The 16,379-nt window shown below is 38.7% G+C and overlaps 1 protein-coding gene across 1 annotated transcript in view; it reads left to right on the top strand.

The window, feature by feature from the left end:
- Window positions 1–9,994, top strand: part of LOC133451019 (phosphatidylethanolamine-binding protein 4) — a gene marked incomplete at its 5' end in the record, with an annotated part of 63,077 nt that extends 53,083 nt beyond the window's left edge. The window contains 3 exons of the mRNA XM_061729941.1: window positions 1,693–1,738; window positions 2,360–2,467; window positions 9,897–9,994. Of these exons, the coding sequence (XP_061585925.1) occupies window positions 1,693–1,738; window positions 2,360–2,467; window positions 9,897–9,994 (252 nt within the window). The remainder of the gene's footprint in view (window positions 1–1,692; window positions 1,739–2,359; window positions 2,468–9,896) is intronic.
- Window positions 9,995–16,379: the final 6,385 nt, after the last annotated feature.

Here is a 16,379-nt window from a genome sequence, read left to right as displayed (position 1 = left end):
CTACAGGACTCTTGCTATTTCTAAATAAAGCTATTTTTCACACTGATCTGTGGATGAAGATACTCGCAATTGAAGCTAATCTTCTGAATTGTATCAGCCAGTGTAGGCACTCTACCACTTTCTGCTAAACATCCTGAACAGCAGTTACAAGATTATTGATAGGAACATGCACAATAAAAGGCATGTGCTTCAGTTCTGCTTAATTCCTTTTTCATGCATGTAGATTTCCATGTGTGCCATATGTGTTTATGGCTTTAAATATTCAGCCAGCACTTCTGTATGTACTTTGATTCAGATAGTAGTAAGTATCATGAATAGTATCAAAAATAGTTGAGCTCTGGCTGTTCTTTGATAGTCTTCTATATCATGTATGAAAAAAAATCAAATCAAAATTCAAAAAAAGAACCTTTCCTGCAGACATGGTTAAACACATTCATCGGTAACTGAACTCAAAGGATGAAAATAAATGTCTTTACACAGAGTAATCTGTTTATTTCTTAAAAAAAAAACATGTCATAATTACTGAGTGCATAATGTGGTTTCTCTGTTCCCAAGATGAGAAAAACATTGTTGCTGTCTGTACTATGATCTGAGCTGGTTAAATCCACATCTCTAAAAAGAATCTTCTCTAAATGTTACTGACCTTCAAGAATGAGTATTCTGTGTGGTTCAGTCCTCGGGCAAAGCTGAATTTTCTGCCTAAAGATCAGAGACAAGGATTAAAAAAAAAAAAAAACACAAAAAAACTTTTATCCTCCATGTCCTTTGTCCTGGTTTGCTGTCTAGTAACACAGTACCGTTGCTACCCTGTGGGGGGAGCCTGTGTGTGGGGAAAAGAGGACATACATAGGTACTGAGACCACATACTGGTGTCTGTGATGGGGACTTCCAGGCTTACCTCAAGTGGGTTTCATGGACAACATATTTAGGCCTTTTCCTCCCACTCAAGGATGCAGCTATCTTGCTGTAAATTACCAAGTATATTAAACAAACATGTCTGTGTGCAATTTACTGTGTGAAGAGTCTGACAGTGTGCTTCCTGAGAATGAGGGAGTTCAACCTGAAAAGTATACAAAAGAAAAGGGCTTGTGAAAAATACTTCTCATCGGGTTACATGGCTGTTTCTAGGCAACAGAAAGTTAATATACAATTAATATTATGGGAAATTGGAAATCTTCTCAGTGGTTTAATTTACTTGGAATCGTACCTTTTGTTTGGGATTTTTTTTTTTAATCTTAAGACATTAGTATATCAGGGTATTTTATATAATTACGTTTGGCTGATTTTAACTAACAATTATGATACACGCCTGTAGTAAAGCTTCATGTAAGGTTGGATTTTTAAATAACTAATAAAAAGAACAACTTCCATCCTTTTTCATCACCCAAGTGTCAGTGGATGTTGTACCTGCATTTAATCATTTGCTTTGTTATTAATGTATCACATTTCTTCCAGATGTATTAAAACCTGCTAAGCACACTTTACCTAATAATTTAAAAGGGGATCCAGCCCATCTCATCAGTGAGGACTGAGGTTATTGAGTGATAGTTTATCTACATGCAACATGTCGCTAGAAGTACTGTAATGGTTAATCACATTGTTTATTTTTATGGACATTTTTAACAGCTCGTTTTTGACCCCTGATTATGCGTTTAATGGTTTACCAGACTGACTCTGTATCTGAATTCTCAGGGCAATGCTCTCAAAAATGGACGCATAGATGGGAACACCCTGACTGGTGAGAAAGCTATTAATTTATTATTTATTTCTTGTAATTTTTTTACCACAAGCATAGCTGCACAGTGTGCTTTGGTAAATTTCAGATAATTACTTGGAATAATTCCACATTATTATTTCATATTATTGTAATAATATTGAATTATTATCAATTCAAATGTGTTTTTTCACTGTTGCTCACAGAGGGGTTTTTTTAAGTATTATTTATGTGTAACATTTTAGTTGATACTATATGACCTCTTTCCCCTGAGTAAATTTAGTTTGTATTTACTTGTGTGAGTGTAAATAAGCATAATGAGTGCAAAACTACTTACATTCACACAGAAACGGACCAACATCACCCTCTCCCATCTAATAGGGCATGGTTTCTCTCTTGCGGTGTTGATAAGGGCAAAAGACAATTTATAAAAAATAGATTTGATATCCTGCTTATCAACCACAACCAGGATTTCAGAAAAAATTCTCACAATTCAAGGTTACAATTGTATGGCTCTACATGTGTTATTAGTATCATGCAATCTTAAAACAAATCAGATAGACGTGCCAATCCAGATGCTGCTCTTTCATTCAGCACTCCCAGCTATCTTGATTCTGATTCTTTGTTTTTTCCCCGGCAGACCAGACTACCATCCACCGACGCCGCCGCAGAAGTCTGGTTTCCACCGATACCAGTTCGTGTTGTTTGAGCAGCCTCCACACACACCGGTGTCACTCACCGAGGAGGAGAAGTCTTCCCGCGGTAATCCCCCCGCTCACCCACATCTTCAGTTTGCAGCACTTCTGCCTGCTTTTATATCATCTGTGATTATTCTCAGTTACCAAAACAGCCGGCAGCAGTTAGTCTTTAAATTACCGATGGAGACATTACAAGTCATATGACCCTTCCAGACCTGATGCAGCTGGTGTGCTTTCACCTTTCAAACTTGATGGGACGTGAATGTTGCATCATTTGTGGAGACAGTTAATTTCACAAAAGCGACTTATAAGCACAAGTAAGTTGTTTAAATTAAAAACTGATGTTTAACCTCTGAATGACATTTTTCTTTAGAGGCAGAGAAATAAAGGCTTTCAGTGGATGGTTCTCCAGAAAAGCAAGGAGATTTCGGATGACCTTTTTTCAGCAAGGCTTTTTAACTAAATAGGATAAATTCATCGTTTCCTCTCAAATTAGCAAAACCATAGGTTTCTGTTGTTCAAAGAAATTAGGTTCAGACATATGGATTAGTGGCTTTGTTTTGTCTGGATATGTCATTTACACAAATATGAGGTTATAATCGCAGTATTTGGAGTTGCTGTTGGTAGATAATTTTCTCAAAGTGCTTGAACTTGACAAGGGAAATGTTAATGAGGTTAGTGAGTGAGTCTGCGGCTGTGTTAATGCCTGCGGGGTCAAGACAAGTATTACTGGCTCCCACGCACACCTGCACGAGTCTGCCTGACCATGTGTTGTTAACCTCTACCAAATCTGCAATCCCCAGTCAGCCATGTCAAAACACATATACAGTCTTAACCTTGATTACCATTGCTATCGTTACCATACCTTTTGCTTTGTGTCTCTCAGAAGTCAACCTTGTTTGTCTTGCAGTTATTGTTTTGTTTTCTCTGAGGTTGTGTTTTTTTGTTGTTTTTTTTTTCTTACTTTTCCATCTTCTGAAGTCTGTGGGAAGGTGGGAAACAGCACTTGGATGCACAGCGCAGCACCTCGCAGGAGGCGTGACTCCCTGTCTGTTCTACTCGGGTCACAGCCGGTGATTTGAGGGGAGATCAGGGCGGTTTGAGACTTCAAGCACTGCGGCCGTGAATAAGTGGAGCTGCCAGTCTCTGCCGTTTGAAGTTTTGACAGCTTCGTCAGCAAACAATCCGGGCACATTAGGCTGAAGTCTGTTTGATGTTAAAAGTTTTGGAAAAAGAAATGTCAAAAGAGATGTACTTTGTAGTATTTTTTTTTTTTTTGTCCAACTCATATTTGGGGAGGTTGAGATGAACCCCGTATCACAACGTGAGGGTATTCACTATGTCACAGCTTATTAACCTGAAGAAATAATAGCATGAATATTTTAATGTTTTCTATGAATAATAAGATGAAGCATTTTCTGCCACTAGCTCTAATTCAGGACTAATCCCCTACATTATGAAGCAATACAACTGAGATGATCCACCCATCCTCAATCATATGGATGAGTTTAACTCCCGCTGTAGCACTCCCTAACATCTACAAGCTGTTCTCTGTTTTCAAGGCAGATTGAATGAAGAAATTCACTTCTGGATAATCAAATGCCTGACTTGATGTGTCTATACTGAGAAGAGTAGCTGCCTTTTTTTAAATCCTGCTAGTTTATAGAGAACATGTATTTGATTTCATAGTTAATAGCACATTTATCTGGAGGTGTACCTGCTGAGTTTTTATTGGCCTCAACATGGTCATGGTGGTGAACATGGTCACCAAGAAGAACGAAGGGAATCCCATGTCTCCCCACCTCCTCCGTTAAGTATGTTCACTTATTAGCGTCTGTCCTCCCTCCATGTGGTGTGATACAGAGAGCATTTTTCATAGCCCATGACATTAATTGATGCGATTTGTGAAGGCAAAGCATTTAGTCGTGGGTGGAAGACTCCTAATGATCGTTTTCCACTTCCAGTAGTGCAGTCATTGACTCAATTTAATCTCAAATTTGTTATTTTTTCTTTTCATCTCTGACCATCACTTAAGTAATAAAGGGGATGAACAATTAGAGGTGGAGCAGAGCTGTTGTGGGGAACCGTGGGAGTCTGCAGTGCCTCCAAGGTTAAGGTTATGAATATGGGTCAGTGAACTGATGGAGACAGCTGGCTTGTTACACAAGAATCTCCAGGGAGGCTGTGCTCTTGGCAACGTGTGTATGGGCGTTATCGTAGGGAATCCCCGTTGCTCTGGCTGTCCCTGACTCGAGGATGCCCCCGTGCCAGGTTGGGGGTGGGCACGCGTGGGCGCTCAGGCCCTCATGATACTTGTCAGCCACTTGGCAAGCCTTTGATATGTCCTGCTACTGTTTGGTGCTGACAAGTCAGTTTGTCAAGGGAAACAGTGTTACAATGCCGGGAGGGAAGCCCTGAGGTCTCGAGAGGGGTTCGACTAGTGTCGTTACATTCTACACAAGAGTTTGCATATACACTGCTCACAGGTGCAACCCTCTATTTCCTGACTCAGACGTCAAAGATTAAGAAGCAGAAGTTGAAAATCACAAGAGGAACAAATTCAGAATTGTTGGATGAAAATGGCAGAAAAGGTTCTAGGGCAGGGGTCGGCAACCCAAAATGTTGAAAGAGCCATATTGGACCAAAAACACAAAAAACGAATATGTCTGGAGCCGCAAAAAATGAAAGGTCTTGTATAAACCTTAGAATGAAGACAAATGGTGAAAGGAGAAATGTCGGAGAAAAAAAAGTCAAAATGTGGAGAAAAAAGTCAAAATGTTGAGATTAATGTTGAAGTACAATCTCGAGAAAAAAGTTCAAATGTTGAGAAAAAAGTCGAAATGTTGAGAAAAAAGTCGAAATGTCGAGAAAAAAGCAGAAATGTCGAGATTAAAAAGGAAAGGAAAAAGGAAGAAAAAAAAGAGGAAAAAAGGAAAGAAAGAAGAAAAAAGAAAAAAAACAAGAAAAGAAAGAAAAAAAGGAAAAAAAGAGAAAAAAGAGAAAATAAAGACAAAGAAAGAGAAAAAAGGAAGAAAAAAGGGAAAAAAAGCAAAAAAAAAACAAGAAAAGAAAGAAAAAAAGAGAAAAAAGAGAGAAAAGAAAGAGAAAGAAAGAGAAAAAAAGGAAGAAAAAAAAGAAGAAAAAAAGAAGAAAAAGGGGAAAAAAAGGAAAAAAAGGTGAAACATTTTTGAAAAAGCTCCAGGAGCCACTAGGGTGGCGCTAAAGAGCCGCATGCGGCTCTAGAGCCGCGGGTTGCTGACCCCTGTTCTAGGGAAATTAGCCTTCTTGATCCAAATAACTCATTGTTGAGATTGCATTTCCCCCACTGTAAATTAGAAGGGAGGGGACGTGTATGACGATCATATTGTGTGGATGAATGGATCACAGTGGAGTTAGCTGCTGGATCGCACCCGTTGCTCATCTTGCCTCGTTGGGCCCCTACTGCCAGCTCAGCAGACTCCACAGTAATTGAAGCCATTTGCAATGTTGCAGTGTGGTAATGGGCAGATCCATGTCTACCACCCACCCACAGCCTCTACCATTAATCAGAGCTGCGTGGAGTCAAGAGAGCCAGGATTTGGTTGCTACAGCAAGCTTGAGTTTCAGCCAGGAGTCGGCAGCCTTAAAGGAACATGTTGATGCTCTGAATTTTGGCTGCATGTAGTTTGGGGTTTTTTGAGGGTTTTTTATATCCGTTGTTTCTTGACAGGTTTAGAGTAAAAGTTTCTCAATTTTCTTAGTTTTTCCTTAACTTTCTTGATGTACTTACAAATATTGTGAAATAAATTCAACTGAAATCAATAATTAAAGGAAAACTTAAACAACTGAAGGTTGATATATGAATGTGTATAAGTTAAATTACAATATTTCCTTTATTTTGCTTTTTGCTTTTTTTATCCTTATAATCAATAAAGTAATCACATCAATTCTCAGTGAAAATGATCATCAGGTTGTATATAGAGCTTAAATAGTTGAATGATAAACCTGTTAATGCATCAGTACTTATTTCTTACCAAACACAAAGAAGTGTAAAATAAATCAGAAATTGGGAAAAGGGAAGAAATGATGACATACACCGAAAAAATGTAAAACTCTCCTGGAGCAACATACCTTAACATGGTAATATTTTCCTACTCTTAAGAGCAGAAATCTTCTGGGTTTCTCAAATTATAAAGGCAATGTGTATGCAAAAAAACGGCGTCAGGTCCTACGAAGGTTTTCAGTTGGATTGACGTTGGGTCATGCCTTTAACATCAAAAATATTCAGTGCAGCCTGCAGGGTCTGGGTACATTTGCCAGGACATCCTTTCCTGAGACGATTGTTATCCATCTTGAATAATGTCAACTAGTGAGTAATCAACTCCAGGTTGTTTAGGAATGGTTTTATAACCCTTTCGAGGTGAATGTACAGCTAAAGAAATGCCACTCTAAAACCACTAGTCATGTCTTTCCTTCCTGGCATTGTGTTAACATGGATCTGAATGCTACAGATCAGCAAACGGATTTGCTTTTATAAAGATCTGCACAGCTACTGAGGACCAGTTCATCGAGGCCTGGGGTTGTTTTTGTCTCCTACTTAAACCCACTATGATCAGATGAGTTTTACTATATTTTACACCCAAAACAGAGAATTAAATTAGGAGGTTCTAACTTTTATACATTGTTTAATGTTGTTCTGTTTTCATACCAAACCTACCTTTTGTATGTGGACACCAGCATCACTGGTGCACCACATTTGCTCTACTTGTTGATAACTGCTCCTCACTGTATGCGAGGGGATATTTAATGATTTGGATATTCTTTTATTATTTAGTTCTGATTCCTTCCATCAAAACTATCATATCCAGGATTTTAAAGCTTTTTGTGGGTTTTGTGGTCAGAGGCAACCAAGAAGTTAACAGGATGATCCCTCAGGGATAGCTGATATTTAGACGGAGTCAAAGTATGTTCAATTGGTTGTCCTTTTTTTCGCCCTTTTCAAATAAAAAAAGAAAGAAAATCCAACATTTTATATATGGATGCCAGTCATTATTTGACTTCTTCCTCTACAGAGGATGGATGGAGTTGGGTGTCTTTACATCAACTCTGAGGACATAAGTTTTTAGCCCTCAGTTAAGGTATGTTTCCTTGTGTTGCTAAATGCTACACGTCTCCTAAAACATCGACTGCAGCGTGACAAGTGAAAGCCACACATCAGACTTGATTCACCATGTGTCATATCCCTACAGGATGATACAATACTATGCTCACGGCGGGCTGTGAGCCAAGATCGACAGCCAAACAGTGTGTCAGCATCATCCGACTAGATCCCACTACTACAGGGATCTGCTCTGCTGAGGCATCTAAGACACTTCCTCTCCAGAGGCAGGGTCTATTAGGTGACCCTCTGACCTGTAAGAGACTCAAATCATTTACCCATTATGAAATGATGATCAAATTATCCTTTGCTATTGCTACAAATGTCAAGTGAAGAACCTCAGCAACACTCTTACCGTGATACGGCTCTACTGTGAAGAAAAAGATTACTGGGTTTTCAGTATTTCTGAGACACTGTGAGAGGTTTAACAGGGACACCGCCCACACCACTAAATGTAGCAGTTCTGTGTTACCTCGCAGCAGTCCTGATCTTCCTGCCATGCCCAGACAGAGAAGCAAGGTGGAAACAAAAGGAGAGGCAGGAAGACTTTAACATCGCCCTCAGGTCCCACACTATCTGTCCTTTCCATGAGCGCGAAGATGAGAGAGGCGGAAACATGCCTCTCTACTACAAACAGGCATCAGCCTATTTTAAGGTCACTTGCAAGTCTCTGTATTTGCACGGTACCAGCCAGTGTGATAGCACCAAATATTGTCAATTTGCATCACTTTTGGATCATGCCCAGTGATTACACAGCTTTAGATAGGATTATACGTAAAGCCTTAAAAGCACTGCCTGATTTCGACTGATACTTATTAGAGGAAATGTTGCCCAACACTACTGTAAGGCATGTTCCTGGTACAAAAATGCATCTATGCATGACTGTCATAAGCGTCATTTTTGCAACATGACTCGTCAACTATGTCACAGTATTTAGTGTAAAGTTTGTCTCTCAGCTGTTTCACCCTTCAGCTCTCTTTTAAGTGTTACCTCTGACATATGATGGGATGTGCAGAGGCGGTGCATTATCTGCGTCTGAAGCACAGGCCAGAGGGGCCACTGGGGCTCGCCCTGTCATACAGATGGGTCATTGCCCTCACTTGATTATTGGTGGCCTCTCTGCAGGCAATCCTCATTCACAGGAGGACCTGGTGAGATTCGAGTACTCATCTGCTCATCTCCCAGTTATTATTCACCATCCTTCCCAGCTGAGCTCAGAGCATGACCTGAGCTCATGGCAAACCCAGACACATGGAGGTGTCAGTGTCTCAAGCTAAACATGTGGGCAAGGTAAGAACAAAATGGTTTAGTGATAATTCAGCAGTGCTGTCACTGTACTTTCTTAAATCTTCAACCTGGAACACATGCAAAATAACTTTGAGCAATACACTTTGTTTTAAAATATCAGAAATTTTAATTAATCCTTGTGATTTGTCTCTTCAGTGATCATAAGTGGGCTTAATGTGCGTGGCACAGGCAATGTATATGTCTTCTGGATACAACATGTGGTTCTCTGATGGCAAAAACAGGCAGAGAGAGGGCCTGTAAAGCAGCTGCAGCAAGAGGTCAAAAGCAGTAATTTTTCAATCCAGACTTTGTCAGATTTGACCCCTAACTGTGAGGCCATTCTCTCTACAGATTTGGACCATTTCAATAGTTGGCCTTCTCCTCAAAAGATTAACTTTCCGATTCTTTTCTTGAGCAGCTGTTAATGTAATTGCGCTGCACATGGAAATACCAGAATGTCACTGATTCCCTGGGTTACAATGCAAAGCAGCAAAGGACTTTCTTTTTCACAATATTTAAGATAGAGACGGTCTTTCGTTCTAGACTCTGTTAAAGTTTGCAGTTTTAAAGAATGCAAGCCCAAATTTGTTTTTTTTTTGTTTTTTTCTTCTTTTGTCAAAGGAGGGGAAGCGGCAGGGAATCGGTGGTTGTCAAAATCTAAGAAGTGATATTGTCATACCAGCCGGATGGCCGTCTGGTGTTTGTTTAAAAGGGGAGGGAAGAAAAAAAACAGTCCAGGCGATTGAATCATATCTTCTTGCCAATACGTCCTTGCGTTCCCACCTCCATCATTTCAGCAACATGTTTTATTTTCAGCAGAGCTGTTCTCAGTGACTCACATCCCAAAGCCATGTGCTGCTCAGTTAGGCCTCAGATCCCTTAAACACAGACCAAGCGGTCATAAGAATTGCTCTCATACTGCATCAGAGTGCACTCAGAGTGCATGTCATTTATGTAGTATTTTGCTGTCTCGTAGTAGACTGAAGACAGACTGAAGTCATTTAGTTACAAAATTGTTGTGAATACTTATGAATATCTGTGTTTGCTTGTCTTTTCATTCCCTCTGGTAAATGGGATTTTCAGAACTTCATCGCAAGGTTTGATCTGGGAGAACCTGTGGCCACTCTGCAGTTTCTCACCCAGACCTTCAAAGACTGAGAGATGCTCAGATGCCTGGCATGGATGAAGAGGAATGTGTCAGTATAGGTATTGAAAATGAAAGGCTTCCCCCCTTATATTGTTTTTCCACTTTCCCTGCATTAAACTGTAGAAGTTCTTCAAAGATTACAAATATCTGCCCTCTGTGCTTCTATCTTATCGCTACGTTAGAGAGATATTTCCTCTTTGTGTTGCGCTAAATGCTAGGTATTGATGTTGTACCGTATCTCCATCACGTGGTCTCTAGAGCAAAGGATTTGGGAGATAGATTTCGACTTCATTGGGGATTTCTTAATAGTTTCCGAACACTGTCGACAAGAGAAGGAAGACAGCCTGATATCACAACTCAGTGTGGAAAGAGTTGATTCTAATTCAAGGGGCGGAAACACGTCAGGGCCAAAAAAAGGAAGTGGGAGGTGAAACCGAGACCGCAACACAGCCGGATGCTGCAGTGGAACTTGAACCAAAATACTCTAGAGTGACAAGACAGGGGGCGGGGTTACAGGGCCTGTCATGCACAAAGTGAAGGGAACTTGCTGATTGTGTAATTGTTTATCATATTTCCATTGACCACTCTCACCCCAACTGGAAACAATGAGCTACTTTCAGGTACTCCACTGATTTATCAGAAGTAAAGAAAAATGCTCCGTTTGAATTTGTCCTTCAGTGTAACTTTGGAATGATGAACCCATTTTGAACTTTTGAAAGAGTTGCATAAGCGCCTCACCTGGCAGGTCTGCAGAGGATGGTGTGGGTAAACTTTTCAACCCTTTCACAATTAAATTCTTTTCAGACCTTAAAGATCTGTGTAGAAGGTGGGTCAGAGTTCTCCCCATGAGGAATATTGGTTTCTAACCAGCAACTCTCCTCTGGGAACTGTTTGTATCAATACCCCAGATGTCTGAAAAAGGCTGGATTTACATGAAATGACTTTGATGTTCTTATGATCAATCTTTAGTTGGTGGTTTCATTGACCCCAGTTTGGTGTCTCATCAGTGGGCTAGGCAGGAGTAGGTAATGGAGTTTTTTGTTCCTTTGGTGGTTAAGCCAGCCTTGGTAAACCCCTATGTGCCCTCTCCATGAACTCTGGGAGATCATTGATCAAATTGTCCTGTGTTTGCTTTGTTTGTCTCCCTGACTTAGCAGTCAAAGCATCTGAATTCACAAACAAAACAACCAAAACAGTGCACAGGAGCAGAGAGTTAGAGAGAAAGAATCCATCACTTTTGAACAAATGTTAAATATCTGTCTTTGTGTCTACTGCTCTTGACCTTGATTTGTCCATCTTATTTGACTTATGAAATCACATTTCTAACAACAGGCAAGTGGATTGTAATTCCACACTCATTGTGGTGGATGCCAAGTGGGAGAAATTTCTTCCAAACACCACCTACTTGAATCCATCAGTACGCGATTGAAATGCCAAGCTTTGTACTTCCAAATGCACTGCACATTTTTTTTCTCTCCTTTATATTTTGGAACCATCCTGCCAAAACAGCTGGGTTTTGCCACTCAACTTCCTTAAATGTGATTATTTTTACTACAAATGTCAACAGAGTTTAAATATTATGATTTAAAAAAAACCTGACAGCTGTAGTTTAGCACTAAGCAGTATATTGGGTTATCTGAAATAGCAGCTTCTTATAACAAGTGATATTATGAGAAAAGTAGTTACTATTTTTGTTATGTACATTCAGACTTACAACACATTCATTAAAAGGATTTTGTACATTAAGTTTGCTGCCTAAGCAAGAAAAAAAATATCTAATGTAGAAATTGATGTTGAGGAAGTGCAGAAGATTTGTTTTACTGCACAAGTACTGCAGTTCTTCGTTTATAGTGGGGCCGTGGCACAATGAATGTGGGGTTAACATCCATTCAATGCATATCCACAATATGATCTTCTCACCACTTTATACCTTTTATTTATTTAGCTTTTTGACCCCAGACCACAGTTTAAACTACCTCGAGATTTGAGCCCTGTTAAATAATAGAATGCACATAAATATACACATTTTAGTTACCAATGACCCCTTATTTACTATCACCAGGAACAAATGAGACATTTTTAAATGTACCTTCTGATGTCTAAAGATTTTTTATTTTTTTTTGGCAACGGTGTCTGTGCTTGTCTTGTTCCCTGAATGTGTGTTATTATTTCTTCCCATAAACAGAGCAAAATAAAACCCTACAGACAGACAGCAGACTCAGCACAAACTGAACGATCTTCAACTTAAACTGTTGCAAAATAGTGGACATAACACATAATATCATGGATTTGTAACCGATGTGATTAAAAAAACTGAAAAATTATACTGCTTTTCTTATTTAATCCTTAGAAACCATAGCCATTAGAGGCGTTGTGCTCACACAAGTATTTACTTTAATCAGATCTTGTGCATGGGCTTAAGTCACATTTTGATGCTTGTCAGCCTTAAGAGAGATGCTGGTTGTGCTTTAGAAAGATTGTTTGGGGATTTGAGGTCGCTGTGTCATAGAAGTCATTTATTTATAACATCGTAATCTAAGCCTGACCTTCCTCAGGTCTAATGTTTCATTTAACAAAGCTTTATTTTGATTGATTTGTTTGTTTGATGAATTAAATGAATTTAGATACATGCATATAAACTTGTTTTATACAGCATGTCGGTGGTAGAGGAGTAATGATTTGGGCCTTTTTTTGTTTATTTTAGGGGTTTTTTGCAGCCACAAGACCTAGGCACTTTGCAGTCACTGAGTTGACCATGCAGTCATCCGTGTACAAAGTACCTTACCATGTGAGGACATCTGTCCAATGGATAGAGCTTGGCATTAATTGAATCATGCAATGGGACTATAATCCTCAGCACACCAGCAAATCTCCAGCAGAATGGCAGAAAAATAAAAGAATCAAAATGTTACAATGACAGTCAGAGACAACCTGAGTGAAATGCTGTCTTGCAACCTGAGGAAAAGTGAATGTGTGCATAAACGATTGCCTGCGAACCTCAATGATCTAAAGCAATGTATTAAAGAAAAGTGAGCCAAAATTCTTCCACAGTGATGTAAGAGACTGTTAACATCAAGCGCAAAACTATTTCTTCAAGTTGTAGCTCCTAAAGGTCTTACATGAATCTGGGGTGTTCAGTTTTTCACACACTGTTCCTGCATTTCAGCTTAGTTTTTGTTCAATAAATAATGACATGGTCTAATATGTTGTGTTTGTTTATCTTAGATTATGTTTGCCTGATTTTATGACCCAATAAGAACCATATGATTTTTTTACTTATATCTTGATACATATAATGTGAAAAGGATCGGCGAATAATCCATTTTGCATGATGTTTGTGCACTACATAAGCTTCTTTGAGATCTTTTAAAAGTGCTATATAAATAAAATTGAATATTATTATTAATATTATTATTATTACATCTTTTCCTTTGTGTGTTTTTTTCCATCACCTAATTTACCCATCTGCTGATAATCATATACTATATATATATTCTAATGTTTTGTTGCTATAGTGCTGCAGGATGCAGACTCATGATAATAAAAGCATTTACTCTAAGGAAGCCAATAAAGGATGGAAAGTTGCTGTAGTAACTTGGAATGTTTTATCTGTCTATCTGCTTTACCAACAACAAAAAATGTATTTTAGTCTTCCCCACTAGACATGGAAAAAACAAAACTAATTTGACTGTACATCCACGGTGCCTGGTGAGTTTTCCACTGGTCATTTAAATGAACCTGTGCTTCCATGGAATCCCCATATGCAAAAGAGATGGCCGCTGGAGCCAGAGAGACCTCACACCGTGAGCCACTGACAAGCGCTGCGTGCCTTCCCATGTGATCCCGCTCACAGTCGAGGAAATAGGCCTTGCAACAGGTAAGTGTTCCAGATGGGCTGGCCAACTTTCCAGTTATACAAACACTTCCCCCGAGGAAAGACACAATGGTACAGTAAGTCCTGAATAATACCTGAGGGAGTTCTCATTGATTTGCATCCATAAAATGAACCATAGAGGAAGCCTTTTTCCATGAGTCCTCCACTCTATTGATCAAACTTGGACACTTATTGGGATGGATGAATTAACAGGAGGAGGAGAGAGCACAATGCAGGGTCATATCTGACTATTAATTGTGCAAGCTTCCAGTGTATCTATTTTATTGTTTAAACTGGGAAATATGTTAGTTTGTACACTGTGTCATCATTCTGCATCATACTTCTTTTATTCAGTTTAAATTCTTGCATATTTTGGTTTCAACCCAAGAGACAATTTTAACTTCAGTTTGCCATGGATCAATTCACAAAGTGTGAGAGAATAATCATGTAACCCAGAGGCAACTGGATGTTCCTGACTATGAGATGTTCCAGGTTCCATCTAGGAGGCTTCCTTATAGTTCAAACTGAATGGTAGGAAGTTAACAGCTTTATGATATATATCTATTACAAACCTGGAACACCCTACCAGTCAGTTTGGCCTGAAGAAACCTTTTAGATGGAAGGTGAAACATCCTAGAACCAACAAGAAGATTCCTTTGAGGATTCCTCTGACATGGATTACTGAGAATCAGCTTTTCTTTTATCATAAAATAAACTATAATTCAACATTAGAAGGATGACGACACCAAAATACAAAACATATCTCTGTATTCACACTAAAATGAATACATTGGTACCAGACCAGACATCCTCAACTTTACTGGTATGACATGAACACATGCACATGGACGACTTGCCCACAGCAGTGAGTCTGGCTTGATCACTGGCTGCTCTGTCTGTGAAAGCCCCCAAACACCAAGCATGATTCAGACTAATTCTCCCACACACTCTGTTTACACTTCTGCTTCATTGAGGTATGCTTACTATTAATTTCTCTGGTCTGTATATGCAATCATTGCATTTCATTCACTACTTTCTGAGAATATTCAAAGGGCTATTTCACCTTGCTGCTGGCACAAAACTGAATATGTGAAGTCTGACCAATATTTCATTGTATTATTAATTTTGAGTGTAAGTAATATTAACTAATAAGTATGATGATATACAGAGGTGTCAAGTAATGAAGTACAAATACTTCGTTACCTTACTTAAGTAGAAATTTTGGTTATCTATACTTCACTGGAGTGATTATATTTCAGATGACTTTTTACTTTTACTCCTTACATTTTCACGCAATTTTCTGTACTTTTTACTTCTTACATTTTAAAAACAGCCTTGTTACTCTATTTCATTTTGGCCTTTAAAAAAAAACTATCCAGTTAAATTGCTCCATCCGGATAGAGTGAATTTGGTTGTGGTTGTTTCAGATGTTCTTGTCCAGTTTTGTTCTTACATCCGTTGCCTCAGATTCCTGCAACTAAACTTGGATGTACATTCCAATAAAGGTTAGGATAAATGATAACATGCCTCTGAAGTTTGACTTTTTGCACCATTACAATACTTATAGGCAACTAGTCGTCATATCTGCTCTCTGAAACACATATGTTAATGCTCAATAGTACACATATATGGTTCTTTAATATATTTGCATTATACTAAGATGCATTCATTTTCAATGGCTTTTGTCCTTAATGGCTTTTTTCCCCCTTATATTACTTTTACTTTTATACTTTAAGTAGTTTTGAAACCAGTACTTTTATACTTTTACTTGAGTAAAACACTTGAGTTGATACTTCAACTTCTACAGGAGTATTTTTAAACTCTAGTATCTATATTCTACCTGAGTAATGAATGTGAATACGTTTGACACCTCTGATGATATATGTATGCATTCATGACCCCCAAAGCCCAAGTAGTTGTTTGGCTTTTTGTGTATCAAACTAAATAACAGGGGGATATTTTTGTAACATTATGAAAACAAGAGTGTTTTTTTAACAAGTTGGTTTACAAAAAAAAAGCGAGCCATGACGCTTTGTCCACTGTCATCTTTTTAAGCGTCTGTGGCTTCCGATCACTTTTCCACTACTACTTCACCCGGAACTTACATGACCAAATACAGTCATGAAGGGGCGTGGCCGGACACTGCCTTATTAGGAGTTTCCACTCAACCGGTCACTTGAGCTCCAAGTCAAAGCAAGCCTGTGCAAAGCCTTGCAATATTTACAAACGATTATCTTAGGTCTGTTACTGCCTTTGTTTGACAGTTGCTGCTACTTGAAAATTTGTTAGAAATTAGTTGGAAGAAAAGTTCTCCAGGAGAAAAGTGACAACACTTATACATATTGAACTTTAATGGACAAGAGGAGGCCTCCAAATAAAGCCAATAATGTACTTTTTAATAATTTGACTATTAATATTACAGTAATCTAATTCAGCACAGGTATAACTACTGACACAAAATACTTTTGTTTTGTGTTTGTTTGTTTTTTTTTTCTTCCTTTTTTAATGAGTGACAGCCCCTA

This window comes from Cololabis saira, chromosome 9 (assembly GCF_033807715.1).
Source record: "Cololabis saira isolate AMF1-May2022 chromosome 9, fColSai1.1, whole genome shotgun sequence".
Lineage (NCBI taxonomy): Eukaryota > Metazoa > Chordata > Actinopteri > Beloniformes > Belonidae > Cololabis > Cololabis saira.
This window is presented reverse-complemented; position numbering and strand designations above follow the sequence as displayed.